The 16580-nt window shown below is 40.5% G+C and overlaps 2 protein-coding genes across 7 annotated transcripts in view; both read right to left on the bottom strand.

The window, feature by feature from the left end:
• ATP5PF (ATP synthase peripheral stalk subunit F6) overlaps positions 1–16580 on the bottom strand; it is a 985871-nt gene that overhangs the window by 291065 nt on the left and 678226 nt on the right. The window lies entirely within an intron of this gene.
• The window catches only part of APP (amyloid beta precursor protein), a 286015-nt gene that overhangs the window by 127487 nt on the left and 141948 nt on the right, over positions 1–16580 (bottom strand). For all 6 annotated transcript variants that reach the window (XM_050784742.1, XM_050784743.1, XM_050784744.1 and 3 more), the window contains exon 6: positions 7324–7526. In XM_050784742.1, coding sequence (XP_050640699.1) covers positions 7324–7526 — 203 coding nt within the window. The remainder of the gene's footprint in view (positions 1–7323; positions 7527–16580) is intronic.

The following is a 16580-nucleotide window of genomic DNA, read 5'->3' as shown; positions in this document are numbered from 1 at the left end:
AGCTGAAGTATGTGAGTTCATGTTCGGGTTCACAGCAAGTCAAGCTCACAGTTTACCCGGAACTTTGTGGAGAGTTAAATGTGAATCATAAGTAAAAATCCCATTAGTGAATTATAAGATACCTTGTAAGTGTCATGTCCATTACAAACAGGTAACAACAGAGGCGTGAGAAGTAAGCTAAGCTTTGTTTCTTCTCCCCTTGAGATCAATACAAGTCACTATGATTTACTTCAAGTATGTATTGCATTCATTCTATTTGGTGCTCTATCACCCAGTAAATCCCTATTCTTCCTTTATAATTACTGATATGCCAAATTCTCTGCAATGTAGTAGGTGAAAACTTTTGTTCCAGACTGAGCACTTTCTCTTCTCCATGCTGCCAAAATTCCATCCTAGGCAGGCCTGAAAGACTCATCCCTATGCAGATATGGCTAGAAGCAACCTGAGCAAGCCACTTTGTTCCCATCTCTGTGCCCCCAGCAACCAATGCCATGTCTGGTGCCTAGAAGTGCCTTGTGGATATTGTTGAAATGTATAGCAGTAAATTAAACGATACTTCTCCCAGATTAATGGTCACCAGAAGGAGAAGAAAAATAATTGAATTCTGCCAAGGTCAATCACTTAGCCCAATACAAGCAATACTGAGATCAAACCTTTTAGCTTTTATCATCACATGAGATGGTTAAAGAGTCATCTGTATCAGTGTCTCTATCTGTCCACTTAATAGAAGAACTCCCACAAGGTTTAAAACACCTGCAAGAAATAAAACTCTACCTTGAAACGTGGTGGCATCTAATACTATCTCATTCAATTTTCAGCTGGACTTAAAATTTAACTGCAGATATTTCAATATACAGTACATATTCACAAAAAAACATTTTAAGCAAGAAATTGTTTCTTTTAATTATAACATAATGTTCTCTGTAAATATCAGTTTTATTATACTAATAGATATGGATAGGTTGCATTTATGCCTTTTATAATTAAAAGTCAACCTGTTGGTTTACCTTCAACATTCCTGATTAGTAGTAAACATTAGTTTGCTAATGTTTCAAATGCCAATGGAGGATCGGAATGATGATTATAACCATAACTAAGAGAGCAACTAAGGTTAATTGAGCAGTTACTGTATACCAGGAACTATGCAAAGTGTTACCTAAAGATTAATTAATTTAGTCCTCACAAAATAGTTAAATATTGGATAGGTCTTATTAATCCCTATTTTACAAAGAGAAGCAATGAGGATTCAAGGTTATTTGATTTATACAAATTTACACAGTTAGTAGCTTGTAGAGCAAAGATTTGAATCTGGACAGCTTGAGCTGTAAATGAAAGTGAACACCTACTGGGCACGATGGTAAGTGTTTAACATAGGTTACCTAAAGTCATTCTCACAAGAAACATGCAAGATAACATTACCATCTATACTACACACATAAAAAACAGGTTATTTAACTCGTCCAAGGTCATAAAAATTCTCTCAAACACTATACTAGTCTGTCTCTAACCAAAAACAACAACAACAACAAAAAACCAAACAAACAAAAAAGAAACCTACCTCAAAAGAAATTAATTTGATACGGCAGTATGTGAAATAGAAAGAACTTCGCAGTCACCATCTTATGGTGAGAATCAGGGGTTAGCAAATGCTTACTGAAAAGGCCAGATAGTAAATGTTTTCAGTTCTGCAGGCAACACAATCTCTTTTGCAACCCTCAACTCTACTTCCAAAGCATGAAAACATCCATAGACAATACGTAAACAAATGGGATTGACTGTGTCCTAATACAATTTTTGTGCAGAAAACAGGAATCAGGCTATTTTTGGCCCCAATTTGTTGACCTTTGATCATTACTCTTATTTGTGGGCCCCGATCACTTTTTTTTTTTTTTTTTTTGAGACGGAGACTTGCTCATTGTCGCCAGGCAGTGGCGTGATCTCAGCTCACTGCAATCTCCGCATACTGGGTCCAAATGATTCTCCTGCCTTGGCCTCCTGAGTAGTTGGGATTACAGGCATGTGCCACCATGCCTAGCTAATTTTTTTGTAGTTTTAGTGGAGATGGGCTTTCACCATGTTGGCCAAGCTGGTCTCTAACTCCTGACCTCAGGTGATCTGCCCACCTCAGCCTTCCAAAGTGCTGGGATTATAGGCGTGAGCCACAGCACCAGCCTAATCACTTTAATTTAAGTAAAAATTCTAAAAGTTCAGAAATGCACAGTGTAAAATAATAGATGAATATATGCTTATATCAAAGGAATATGCATTTACAAGGGAACACAGGTTGAAATGAATTTGTGTGTATTTATAAAGAAAATAAAAAGTGTAATTTTGATATGAGTGTAGCAGAAATATCCTGGCCTATCCGGGTCCAAATTCTGATTTCATCACTTAACCAGTTACGTGACCCAGGGCAACTTATTTTATTTTTTCCTTTTCTTGAGACAGAGTCTTGCTCTGTCACCCAGGCTGGAGTGCAGTGGCATGATCTCGGCTCACTGCAACCCCTGCCTCCCAGGTTCAAGTGATTCTCCTGCCTCAGCCTGCCGAGTAGCTAGGATCACAGGCGCATGTCAACATGCCCAGCTAATTTTTTGTATTTTTAGTACAGATGGGGTTTCACCGTGTTAGCCAGGATGGTCTTGATCTCCTGACCTCGTGATCCACCTGCTTCTGCCTCCCAAAGTGCTGGGATTACAGGCGTGAGCCACCCACGCCCGGCCTGGGGCAATTAAAAAAATTTTTTTTCTTGGCCTTAGAGATCTCGGCTTTAAATGGGGAAGTAAAATTTTCACCACACAGCATAGTTACAAGGTTTAAAGACAGAATCACTGCTTTGAAGCACAGGGGGCCTGTTCTCTCGGCTACTCGGGAGGCTGACGCTTGAACCCAGGAGTTTGAATCCAGCCTTGGCAACATAGCAAGACGCCGTGTCAAAAAAAAAAAAAAAAAAAAAAAAAGAAAAAAAGAAAAAAAAGAAAGGGCAAGAGGAATGGTGAGTCTGAAAATCTATATCTGCAACAAAGGGTTCCAAAATCTGCTCGTCTCCCGGGAGGTAAAATGCTGTCTGCTCTGCCCCCGTGATGCCTTTCACACTAGCAAAGAGCCTAGCCATCAGCAGGGGTACAATGAATATTTGCTGAATAAGTGAACATAAGGAAAAAATGACCAGTTCCTCTGGACAGGCACAATTGGCTAGATTAAATAAAAGACTGTGCCATTTATTACAATACCCATATTCAATCAGAGTTTAGAATTTATGCCTCAATCAAGACTACCCTGGTAACTTGGGTTTCTGAAGTACAATCCTTCTCAAAGAACAGAAAATTAGGAGCAAGTGTCTAAATATACCACTGTTTTACTCAAATCGCTAATGGCTTATTCCATTAGACCAATAACCAACACTATCCAAGTTTTTTTTTTTTAACAACCAAAGATGACAACGAACCCCCCGAACTGGATAGATCTTGCAATCGTGTGCTCACTTTTATTTTATTTTTATTTTTTTGAGACAGGCTCCCACTCTGTTGCCCAGGCTGGAGTGCAGCGGATGTGCTGACTTTTAAACAATACTTTTATTCTACTGGAATCAGTAACAGAGAGCAAACATCTTCTCATTTGGGTATCATCGATTCTAACACAAAATGGCAGAGAAGTTTATGACTATGCTGAAATGTCTTCTTTTTCTTCCCTCCATTTCTTTCACATTGTAATGGTTTTGAAACTATTGAGTTTTTTATGAAGCACACGAAGGACTGGTATCAGCAGCAACATGTTGGTAATGATGAAACAATTTTCTTAGAAAGGATGGCTGTAAATCACATTTTCTTCTGGGTACTGAAACACTAACACTGAAAACAAGATGGTAAGCCTCCCTGCACTATCTCATATTTGCAAGTCACTTCTCATTTTTATGTTGAACACAGAAGCAAGCTACTTATAATTAGAGTTTTAAGAAATGAGTCATCACCTATGGCATCGCCATTGCTCTCAATTAGGGAAGAACCACAAATCACCTTTTGTAACAATGAGGAGGAGGAAAAGGACTCTTTGCTGCTGATTCCTTTAATGTTACCCTCTAAAAACATCTACTTCTTTATTGGAATTAGCTACAAGTACAAAAAACTATCTCACATGGGCACAACAGACCATAACATGTTTCTGTTAGGCCGACTTTCCCAGGAAGACTTGCCTCAATTAGAGCTTTCGTTCAGGAGTTTGAGGTGGAATGAATGGACTTGCATTAAAGATTCTATTTCTGGGGCATTAACAGTTGGTACCTCTCAATGACCAGGTATCTTGCTTTCAGAAGGTTGCTTTTATTGCTCTTCTCGCCAACAACATTATTAACTTGTTATTTTTTAAGGGTCATTTCTTTTTTGCCTTTAGCCTGGAGTGTTTTTTAATGAAATTCTTTTAACTGCCTTCGTCTTTCTACAGGAAATAACACAACATCTACGTCCCTCTATGTTTCGACTTAATATCAAATAATGCTACCTGTAAAACTCAAGCAAAAAGAACTGGACTAATGCAGACGATAATGAGACCACTTTACCTCAAGAGAATTGTCTTGTTCTAGAACATGGGCCTAAGTTGATGTGGCATCCTCTCACTGTACTGCATAACTGATGTCACTCCTTGTTCACCTGTTACCTCAACAGTAGTAACAACGAAACAAAATCTCTTTATTGTCTACTGGAAAAACCTGTAGTGCACAGTAGGTTCTGAATATTTATTTGTTAATTAATCACCTGCAGTTAATGCCCATCCTTGCCAGCCTGGCACTGAAGGTCTCTATATTTTGGTCCCAACCTAAAAGACATCTGCTCCAGCTTAAACTGGACCAATCCTGTCTCTCGAATATGCCTTTCCAGGGCGCCATATTTGCTTTGCTATTCCTGACGACTCTACAGCAAAATCCGTTGGTAGACACGCTACCCACCCACACTTTTGGCTCTAGTTCAAATGCCAGGCTCTCCATGGAACCTTCTCTGATCAGTCCAGAAGTTCCCTCTTCCTCTTGGAAGTAGGTTCTGTGTTCGTATTTCTTACAACACAGATGGCTTTGTATTTCTTTGACTTCTATTTCCTGTGAGATTTTAACATCCACCAGGGTCAGCTGGCCTATATGTGCTCACCCATTCCAAGCAGCCAAGCGAAATGGCTTGTGCCAAGCAGGTGCTCCAAATCTAATATTCAGTAAATGGACGCTAACTGTTATATAAACAGCTAGCTTCATGGAGATCACACGGACTTCAGTCCCACTGCAGGATACTAGCTGCTGGAATTTGTATTCACACTTCATTTAGGTTTCAAGAAAAGAAGCCCTGAAAAGCTGTCCCTCCCTGCTACAGGCATCAGGCTAACAAGTTCATTTGACCAGATCTGCCACAGTTGGCCCTAACAGGTGTATGAAAAACATCCTGAGAAAGGATGTTTGAGTGTTTGAAAAATGGTGGTTCAAACAAAATGTGCATTTACTAGCACATTTACTTATGTGCTAAAATGAGTGAGAAACTGTCTGCCATTAAGTAGGGATTGGTAAAGTTAAACAATCCATCTTGCATTCTATGTTCTTTTTTTTAAAGAACATGTAAAACTTTCAATAAATTTCAAGCTAACCCTGTTTATTTCAGAATAGTCTCAATTTTAAAAGCTACAAGTTAAAGAAATGCAGAACCTCAAAAATACTGTGTTAACTGAAAGAAGTCGGACACAAAAGACCATATATTATATGATCCCACTTATAATAATGGTTCAAAAACTATAGAGACAGAAAGTGGATTCGTTGTTGCTTGGGGCTAGAGGTGAGTAGAGGGCTTCACTGGGAATGAGTATGTGTGATCTTACTGGAGTGATGAAAATGTTCTAAGATTAGATTATGGTGATAGCTGCACAGCTTGGCAAATTTCCTAAAGCCACTGATTTATATACTTAAAAACAAATGAATCTTATATGTAAATTACATCTTAATAAGGTTGTAAAAAATGCAACAAAGGGAAGAAAACACTACAGAGACAACTATGAATATAGCTGAGGCAGACAAAGTAGCCCATGTTAAGCTCCAATAGAACAATAAATCTGAAATCATTAAACTTTAGTTAAAAGTGAGAGAAAGCCACTTTTTGTAAATGCCGTAACATTTGTGGGTGAGCTTTGCAAGCATTTGCAATACATTAAAATTCAGTAAGTACATATTCAATCTAGCTCTAGAAGCATCTTTTACTATCTGCCAAGTAAATGGCAGATACAAAAGGCAGAACTCTTTAAGGAACAAATGCATACTCTTTAAGGAACTCAGTCCAACAGTTTACTTGTTTCTGTAACATTTGGTCATTTAATATCAACTGAATGTTTGTTTTTATTTCATGGAGACAAGTAACGACTTTTAGTTCACAATATTTGCAACACAAACAGTAATTCAATAGACAAAGTCTAAGACATTAATATTATATTTACCTCTTGAAGAAAGCACTGTCATACTCCCCAATAAAACAATGTAATCTCCACACAAATCACCTCGGTTAAATTTCATAGCATAAAATAATGTGATACTCTTTTTTTTTTTGAGACAGAATCTTGCTGTCACCCAGGCTGGAGTGCAGTGGCACGATCTCAGCTCACTGCAACCTCCACCTCCTGGGTTCAAGCAATTCTCCTGTCTCAGCCTCCCAAGTAGCTGGGATTACAGGTGCCTGCCACCATGCCCGGCTCATTTTTGCATTTTTAGTAGAGATGGGGTTTCACCATGTTGTCCAGGCTGGTCTCAACCTCCTGGTCTCAGGTGATCCGCCTGCCTCAGCCTCCCAAAGTCCTGGGATTACAGGTCTGAGGCACTGTGCCTGGCCCAAATCTCCTTTTTCAATGAAATATAATCACAACTACTCACTCGACTAAGATTTATCAAAACTACAAGCCAGGCACTCTGTGCCATACTGAGTAAAATCAAGTCCTTACCCTCAAGGAGCTCATAGTCTAGGTGGTAACAGACAATATCATGTAACAAACACAAATCAGCGAATCACCTAACTCAGTGTTTGTCAAATTAGATGACCACCTGGTTGGGTGGAGTCTAGCAAAATCACTTGGGATTTGCCAAGTAGCATATACAAGGTACAAAACAAACTGTATAATAAAGATTTCACATTATTTGAAATTGTTTGCTTGTTAAACCAAAAAAATTTCAACAAGCATAAGAATCCTTTTGAAAAACAAAATGTTTTTGATTAGGGTAGGCAGTGGTGCTCGGGTGGCTATTTCAAACTCTGGTATTGCACTTTCTTTACCTTGGGGATGGGGGAATCCAAGCAAACAGTGGATTACCTCGAACCACCTCTTCCACAGACTCCGTGGTGGTGGTGGTGGTGGTGGCGATGCTGGTGGTTCTCTCTGTGGCTTCTTCGTAGGGTTCCTCAGCCTCTTCCTCTACCTCATCACCATCCTCATCGTCCTCGTCATCATCGGCTTCTTCTTCTTCCACCTCGGCCACTTCTTCCTCCTCTGCTACTTCTACTACTTTGTCTTCACTGTGAGGGCAAACACAAACAACAGAAAAAAGTCAATTAAACCAATTTCAGGGAAGGAAAAGAAAATCGTCCGCATGGAAGTTCGGCAATTTGAGAAGAAACACACCCAAAACTTAAAGCCAGCAGGTCTAAGTATAAATCCCAGCTCAGTGGGTCTGCAAACATTTTTATCCTTGGGCACAGTTCTTAGTTTCTGCAGTTTATGAGTCTAACCTTAGGACATTCTGGAAAAGGCCAAATTACGGAGAAAGTAAAAAGAGCAGCGGTTGCCAGTGGTTCAGGGAGAGTGGGGAAGGGACTGAATAGGTGGAGTACGGAGGATTTTCAGAAACTACTCTGTACAATACTGTCATAAGTAATAATAGATACACAGCATTATGCATCTGTCAAAACCAATAGACTATACTACACAAAAAGCCCCTCCCATGTTAAAACAGGAACACTGGTTAATAATAATGTATCAAAATTGGTTCAAATGTACCATACTAAGGCCAAATGTTAATCTAAGGGAAATTGTGGGGGAGTGGGGAAGTGAGAGGTAGAGGGAACTCTTTGTACTTTCTGCTCGAATTCTTTGTAAACCTAAAACTGCTTTGAAAAATGCAGTCCATCATAAAAAGCGGCAGCGGCGGGGCGGGGTGGACACCAAAACTGAGTTTGCTGTATTACGGGAATTACTTCTCATAGTGTACATACAAGAGCCGCAACACACTGCACGGTAGCAGATACTCAGTATGTGCTGGTGCAAATTGGTTTAAAAACTGCAATTGAGAACTTAAACTGGACACAGAGGTGGAAGGTGAAACTGGCTTAAGTCAATCTGCAATGCCCTGTGGACAGGGATGCCTGCTGAAACTATTTAGTTGTGCACCCTACGCTTGCTAATTCCTTATGTTTTGCAGAATACCAAATATTTCAGTGGTTCTCAAATTTCAGTAAGCATCAGAATCACCTGGAAGGCTTAGTGAAACACAGATCACCTGCTAAGTGTGGTGGTTCATGCCTGTAATCCCAGCGCTGTGGAAGGCTGAGGTAGGAAAAAAGCTTGAGGCCAGGACTTTGAGACCAGCCCGGGCCACACAGTGAGACCCTGTCTCCAAAAATTTAAAAAAAAAAAAAAAAAAAGCTAGGCCTAGTGGTGTGCACCTGTAGTCCCAGCTACTCAGAAGGCTGGGGCAGGAAGACTGCTTGAGCCCAGGAGTTCGAGGCTGCTGTGAGCTATGACTGTATCACTGCATTCCAGCCAGGGAGACAAAGACACCATCTCTTTAAAAACAAACAAGCAAAAACCAACATAGATCACCAGGTACCATGGGCAGTTTCTAATGCAGCTCCAGAGTTTCTGAATCATGAGGCCTTGGTGGGGCCTGAGAATGTGCATTTCAAATTCCCAGGTGATACTGATGCTGGTGGTCAGAGGATAATATTCTGAGATCCACTGCAATATGCTGCGAATAATGGCAAGAGATAGCCAGTAACTCAGTGAAATTGGGAAGAAGATCAGAAATAATATTTATGGTATTAAACATTTACATGCTGATGCATCATAGTGTGTAAAAAATTAGCAAATTTGGATGGCGAAAGAAGGGCATGTCTAGAACAAAATTAAAAAGGCCTGTTAGGAAATCTTGTGGAAATCATGTACCTGACAAGGCAGGCATAGTTGACAGTATTTGAAAGAAGATAAATGAAGATAAGAACAGGAAGTATGAAATAGTAAAAACCTATTATATACCACCTAGCGGGACTAGAGGAATCGATGTCCTTGATCAGATCACAAAACCAATACAGGAGAAAGACCGAGATGTAGCATGTGGTTTCAACTTCTCCGGGGCAGCTGCCACAGGTCTATTTGAGAAGTACCATAGTAACAGAATTAAAAGCTGCTATGCTGACATTATAATATCCCCAGAAGGAAAGAGAGAGGGAGAGACAGAAAGAGAGAGAGAGAGATTGAGAGAGAGAGAGCGAGCAGAAGGGAATTATTATCACAGAGTTGATTCTGGCCAAGAAGGAGAAGCTCATCATTGAGAAAAGTGATAGGAACCCAGGTGTTTCTATCAGCCACATGAGGCCTTGGACTTGTAGTGGGAGCAAAGCATCATGTAGGAAATCAGATTCCAACACGTGAGACAAACAAACACTATGATTCCATAATCTACGACAATAGAAAGGAAGACTCCTCTACAAACCTGAAAGGCTTTCAAAGTCTGGCAGGACCACCACAAGCAGTTTTACTCAGAGTGAAAGGGAAAGATACTTACAGAGATGAATCCATCAATGGCAGGAATTCTCTGATTAACTCAGCATTTAAAGCATGTGTTATACAAGTTGTATAAAGATGTGTATGACCCCCCACGGAACACATGACTGTCATTACATAGGATACAAGAACAGTATAAAGGGCGTTTGTAAAAGTTCCAAAAAAATGTGTATGACCCCTAAGTGGAACGCCTTTCTAATTCTGACTAAATATGATGAAAGGATATTAAGTGATGACATCCGAAGAAGTTGAAAGCATGTGGCTAAAGAATAAAAAGAAACTGATTAAGCAGAACAATTTATTAATAGCAAAGTATTCATATGCTAATAAATGAAGTGTCAATACAGAGAAAATCCTAATCAGTTACTGTAACATTTCCACAAGACCAGGAAGAAATAGGAGAACAGAGAAACAGAAAATACTGGCATTGAAAATCAGATGCTGGAAGACTTTATCTCCTCGTAGAAATAAATGAGGTGGAAATAACCGATTTTTTTTTGACTGCCCAAATTATTGCACAAAAGTTTACTACTTGGGGCAACATTTCAAAAGAATCCTACACTTAACAGTTGCTCAGCTGCCCTAAGCTTTACTCAGTATATTGCGTCTGCATTTTTCTATGTGATATCTATGTTGTGTTACTAGTGAATCAAAGAAAGATGACCTAATGCATGTCATCAGTTAATTTACTGTGTTTGAGATCTCTTACTTATTCAATCAAATCACGGGCACTGGTGCTGTTTTCCAATTTAAGTGGAAAATTCAGGGAAAGTCAGCAAGAAAAATCAAACCAGTATTCTCTTTAAATCATGATGTATACACGTGATCTTGAACCATGACTGCAATGACGATGTCCAAGTGTACGATCCAGGGTTAGGATAGCACCGTGTTTCCAGGTGGGATGGTGAAAACATGATCCTGGTATCCCCAGGTTCCTCTTCCAGGCTTCTTTGTTATTACTTGGATGTGGCTCTTAAAGCTCTGAATAGAAACCATGTTTGTAAAAACAGCTGTTTAGTGTGATCTGCATTCTGGTGTGTGTCTAGCCGTGAAAAAGAGTGAATTATATGCCCATCATCCATCCCTGCATCTGCCTGAGCAATTTACTGGCATAATAACCAGAAACAGAGACATGTAATAAATAGTTCATCTGCCTAAGGAATTAAATTATTTGGCCTAAGAGAACTCAGGTCCAAGTTGTTATTACCACAGCTTTGATTTCTGGAATGAAATTTAGACGTCCATGAATTCAATTACTCATTTGGACACTATTTAAAACAAGAGCACATGGTTTCGTTTGAATAATGCTGCATCTTCCCAAAGAATGACAAACACAATATTACAACTTTTAACTGCAGTTTTCATGAATAGCTAGAAACACTGAAAGGAAAAAAATGACTTTTCCACCACTTCTTCAAATGCCGGACAGACTGTTGTCCTGTGGACTTGTTTTGAAAAGCTGATCCATCACAGTTTAAGAAGTTGCAAGGAAGGAGCAGTTTGTGGAAATACAAAGCTGAGCATCATAAAACAATTTCCTTACAAGCAATCAACTAACAACTCACAATAAAATAAACACTTGGGAACATAGTGGAATATTCATACCACATTCGCAGACTTTAATGGCTATCAATTTATAGCGGGGGGCTTTTACAGCTTTTAAACACCAATAAGAAACACTTTTACAGAATGAGGGAACTGTGTGAAAATGCTGACCGTCCCCAGAGCATCTGAATTTAATAAGGTCAAAGGGACATTACTCCGAGGAAATAAATCACTCATGATAAAATTTTATGTGTCAGCATGCGAGATTTTACTTGGGTGAAGGAGAAACGACATCACAAAGATGACTCTCCTTCTGTTTCTAAATAAAAGCTGACTTTGATATAATTCCACGTGCAGGTGCCGCCTGATAGTCCCTTTAGAGAGTGAAAGATTTTGATTCTCACACCAATTTTCATTTGTTTATTAAAGTCATGCCAAAGAAGTCACCATTTATATTTTCTAAGAAAGCCATATGACATTCTAGAAATGGCAAAATTACACAGACAGTAAAAGATCAGTGGCTTGGAAAGGTTAAAGGGAAGAGAGAGTCGAACAGGAGGAATGCAGCGGTTTGGGGCGATAGTAAAAGTACTCTGTATGACACTATAATGGTGAGTACTTGTCTTATACAGTTGTCCAAACTCACAGAACAAACAATGCCGAGAGAATGTTAATGTAAACTATGGACTTTGGGTGATAATGATGGTTCACTGATTATAACAAATCCCTCTAAGGGGGATGCTGATCATGGGAGAGGCTGTGCATGTGTATGAACGGGGAGCATATGGGAGAATCTCTGTACCTTCTGCCTAATTTTGCTGTAAAACTAAAACTGCTCTAAAACAATGAAGTCTGTATTTATTCCTTCACAGTCTCTGTTAAGACGGACTTTTTTCTTCCTGCTATAGACAAACAGGGAGGAAATGACAGGGATAGAGAGCTCTGATTCTCATGGTTACATGACTGTGGACAATCATGAGATCTAAACTACTGCACTGATGAGGGAAGAGGGAAGACAACCAATGTCGGTTCCCGAAATGCAACCAACCAGGGGAAGGCTCCGCAGGAAGAGGTTCAGACTCTTTCTGTGTGGATATGAAACGGGGAAAAAGAGTCTAGAGGCTCCCAGAGACAGGAAGAGACAGAAACTACAGCCGTTGTTTCAAGAAGATAAACAGATGGTTCTCCTTCTCGCTGCCTCAGCTCTTCAAACTGCCAGAGTCTAAACTGGAAGGTGCAATGGCTGGAGAAGTCAGTTTGTCCCAAAGGAAAGCAGTTTCTGAAATCACTCCTATTAAATTAGGAAGATGTTTCAGGGGAGGGAGGGCAAAGTAAGAAAAAGCCAGTACTTCTCCCACATAAAGGCACCATTAGAAGCAAAACACAAGAGGACACATCACCTAATTCCATTTGAATTAAATATGAAAACAAGCAAACTCCAGGCAAATAGAGCTCAGGGGAAAGGCCAGTGACTGGCAGGGGTCAGGAGAGAGGATTCTAGGGGCCAGCAAGGCTCTGTGTTCTGGTCCGGATGCTGGCTATCCAGTTGTGTGGTCTTAAAATGTTGCATAGTTGTATTACCTGTTATGTGTACTTCTCTCTAAACAAATCAGTAAAAAGGTTGAAAAGTGTTTCCTGTTACTTGCAGCTAAAGGCATTTCTTGCAGAGGGTTCAGAAGCCCACCTGGGGCCCTGAGTTTAAGGCCTCAAGCTTTAGGAAGATAACCACACGACTGGACTACCAAAAATTCATGCCTCAGGCCTGAGGAGGTGGCTCACACCTGTAATCCCAGCACATTGTGGGGCGAGGCAGGCGGATCACTTGGGGCCAGGAGTTCGAGACCAGCCTGGCCAACATAGGGAAACTCTCTCTCTCTACTAAAAATACAAAAAATTAGCGGGGAGTGGGGATGCATGCCTGTAATCCCAGCTACTCAGGAGACTGAGGCAGGAGAATCACTTGAACTCAGGAGGCAGAAGCTGCAGTGAGCCCAGATCACACCACTGCACTCCAGCCTGGGTGACAGAGTGAGACTCTGTCTCATAATACATAAATAAATAAATAAAGTCATGACTCAGCTGATTAAGAATGAGCTATAAATCACAACCTTGATCTGAAATTAGGTTATATCACCATTCTTACACATTTAATGAATACTTATTGTGGCTAAGAGAATCTACACTAACTGCTGTATGACTAACAGCCATACTGCAGATTAAACGCTTTAGAAATTCAACAGAGAAGTGATTGTTGTGAGCCAGAGGCATCTGAGCTGGCCGGAAGTGATAGGTGGCTGTGGGGATGAGGCAGGAATATCCACATACTGCACAAGTGGAATAACAAGTAAATAAAATACAATGAAATTTTACACAGGCACTGAGTTTTAACAGTGAGGAAGGGTAAACTGCAGAGACAAGGGCATTCAGGTATTTTTTTCTTTAGCCAATGGATAAATATTTGAGTTGAAAGGCGTATGTACAGATTGATGATAATGAGCAAAAAAGTGGCAATGCATTCATTCATTCATCCATTGAGTCATTCCATTAAGTACCTCTCTAAGCCAACCCCTAGTAATTCAATCGACAATATTCACTGTGCTTTACCAAGTGCCAGTACTATTCCAGGCACTGAGGCTACACAAGTGAAGATAAAGCACTCAATTTCTTGGAATCTATCTGTTAGTTGGGGAGGTGTAATATAAGCAAGAAAAAAAAATTATGGAAAAGTACTATAGAGAAAGGAAATGGGGCTAATTGCTAATGAATGACTATGATAGACGTGTGCTGGAGATGGGTAGCATTTCAAACAGGGTGGTCAGGAAAGGGCCCCACGGAAGAGTCATGTGAACTGAAAATGCTGAAGTCGGGTATGGCAAAACCAAGAAGGTGCATAAATGGTTGAGGCAGAGGTAAGAACAAGTGCAAAGTCCCAGGAATGAGGAAGAGCTTAGCACGTTCAGCAAAAACAACAACGAAGGGCCACTGAGCTTAGGGAGTAGCAGATGAGGGAGGAAGTATAAGATCTGGTGGTGGAGACGGACAGGCATCGTGTTACCCAGTAAGGTTATATTTCTCATAGCAACTGGAATGCCTCAATGAGATGTAAGTTGCAATGATGTCTCTGGCTGCTGCGCACAGAGTGGCCTCTAGGGAAAACACGAGTGGAAGCTGGGAGGCTGGACACTGGGCCAGGAGCTAGGGATACACTGGAAAGCAAGGGTAGCTCACAAGGCAAGTAGCCAAAAGGCCAGACACTGACCTCAGCACCTGTATACATGTAAAATCACTGCTCTGATAACAATTACATATAGCTAGGAGACTCAAAAGAAAGAGTGAGTGCTAACCAGATTCCAGGTGTCCGGTGAGGCATGACTGAAAAGTGACCCCAAGAAGGTCCAAAGTGAATGAAGTCCAGAGGCTAAAGACAGCTCTCCACCAGGCAGGGAGGGCAGAGCATGTGCAAAGGCCCGGTGACAGGAGGCAGGGAAACCCGAGCACCTGAAAGGGAATCGGCTGACAAGAACAAAAAAAGGGCTCCAAGAATGGCAAATCAGCAGTGGCACAGAGCAGGTGTTGGCAAACTTCAGTCCGCAACTTGTTCTTGGACATCCGGTGAGCTAAGAGTGGGCTTTGCATTTTTTAAAGGATTATAAAAATAAAAGAAAGGGGGTCAAAACAAAAAATGACAGCAATACATGACAGAGAATGTATGTGACCTGTAAAGTCTAAAAACAGATTGTAAAAATGACCCTTTAAAGTCAAACCAACTTCTCTTAACACATGCTCCTGTGAACCCTGCCCCGTTTATGTTGGTGAATTAGTGAATTTCTTAAAAAAAAAATTACTGAAACAAGAAAAGAGATCTGAGAAGCACTAAAGGCAAGCTTTTGTGTAAACTAGCAGTTCCTGGGTAGAACCTTTAAAAGACAATCTCTTTACTCCACTATCTCAGTACACGCTTAGGGTAAGATGAATATCCTACCAACAGAGCAACAATCTAAACAATACCCCTAGGACATGATCTAAGACGAATCCAAGGAGTGGACAGTTTATAGGAAAACTGGTACAGCTTCTTCAGCAAGTCAGTGTCAGGATATAAAAAGTGCTATTCTGGGGCAGGGCATGGTGGCTCACGCCTGTAATCCCAGCACTTTGGGAGGCTGAGGCAGGCGGATCACAAGGTCAGGAGATGGAGACCACCCTGGCCAACATGGTGAAAATACAAAAATACTCTACTAAAAATACAAAAAAAATTAGCCGGGCGTGGTAGCGGGGGCCTGTAGTCCCAGCTACTTGGGAGGCTGAAGCAGGAGAATGACATGAACCCGGGGACGGAGGTTGTAGTGAGCCAAGATCGTGCCACTGCACTCCAGCCTGGGAGACAGAGTGAGACTCTGTCTCCAAAAAAAAAAAAAGTGCTATTCTGAATCCTAAGAATTAAGGATGTAAGATGCTGGCTCTGGTGCCGGATAAGATGTGATATGCAAAACCTGTGAAGGACCTTTCTGGAACTCAGGGAGAATCTGAATATGGACATGGTATCCAATGGTATTAAAAAATTATGTTAATTTTGTGGGTGAGATGGTATCATCTGGACTTTGTAGAAAAATGTTCTTAGATTTTAGAGACATATACTGACATCTTAAATATTCTTCCTGTCTCAACTTTTCTTTAAAATATCCCGGCATCATAAAAACTATGTTTAAAGGGGGAAAACGATATTCTGGCAAGACTTAAATTTGGAATATAATTATAGCAAAAGGCTAAATTGCTTTTTTAAAGGCTATCCTGGAGGCAAGAAAAGCCATATATTATCAAAAGCAGATTACTGTCCTGACAGCTTTATGAACCAACTAGAATTAAGGAGAAGCACCTAAGGTCATAAAAAGTTTTGGAGTCATTTTAAATTCTTGACATGTGAAAAAGTTTGGTTAATCAGATGCTAGGCCAGAAAACTGTGAACGAGCAAATTCCTCATTTCCAAAGGTCTAGCTGCTACTAAGGATGGGTGATCCATATATATTTTGGGTGGAGAGTTAGAAGTATATGACCTTTGGCTGTCTAACAAATATTTGAGTTCCAGGGCCTGCTCCGGAGTCTGGGGATGGTGCAGAGAATAAAGCAGACAAAATTCCCTCCCTTCCTGGCATTTACATTCTACAGGGAGAGAGAGATGTAAGAAAACCAAAACAACAATGTTACAGTAGAACATGACAAGGTGACAAGTGTTATGGAGAAAATGAAAG

Source organism: Macaca thibetana, chromosome 3 (genome assembly GCF_024542745.1).
Source record: "Macaca thibetana thibetana isolate TM-01 chromosome 3, ASM2454274v1, whole genome shotgun sequence".
In the NCBI taxonomy this organism is placed as follows: Eukaryota; Metazoa; Chordata; class Mammalia; order Primates; family Cercopithecidae; genus Macaca; species Macaca thibetana.
This window is presented reverse-complemented; position numbering and strand designations above follow the sequence as displayed.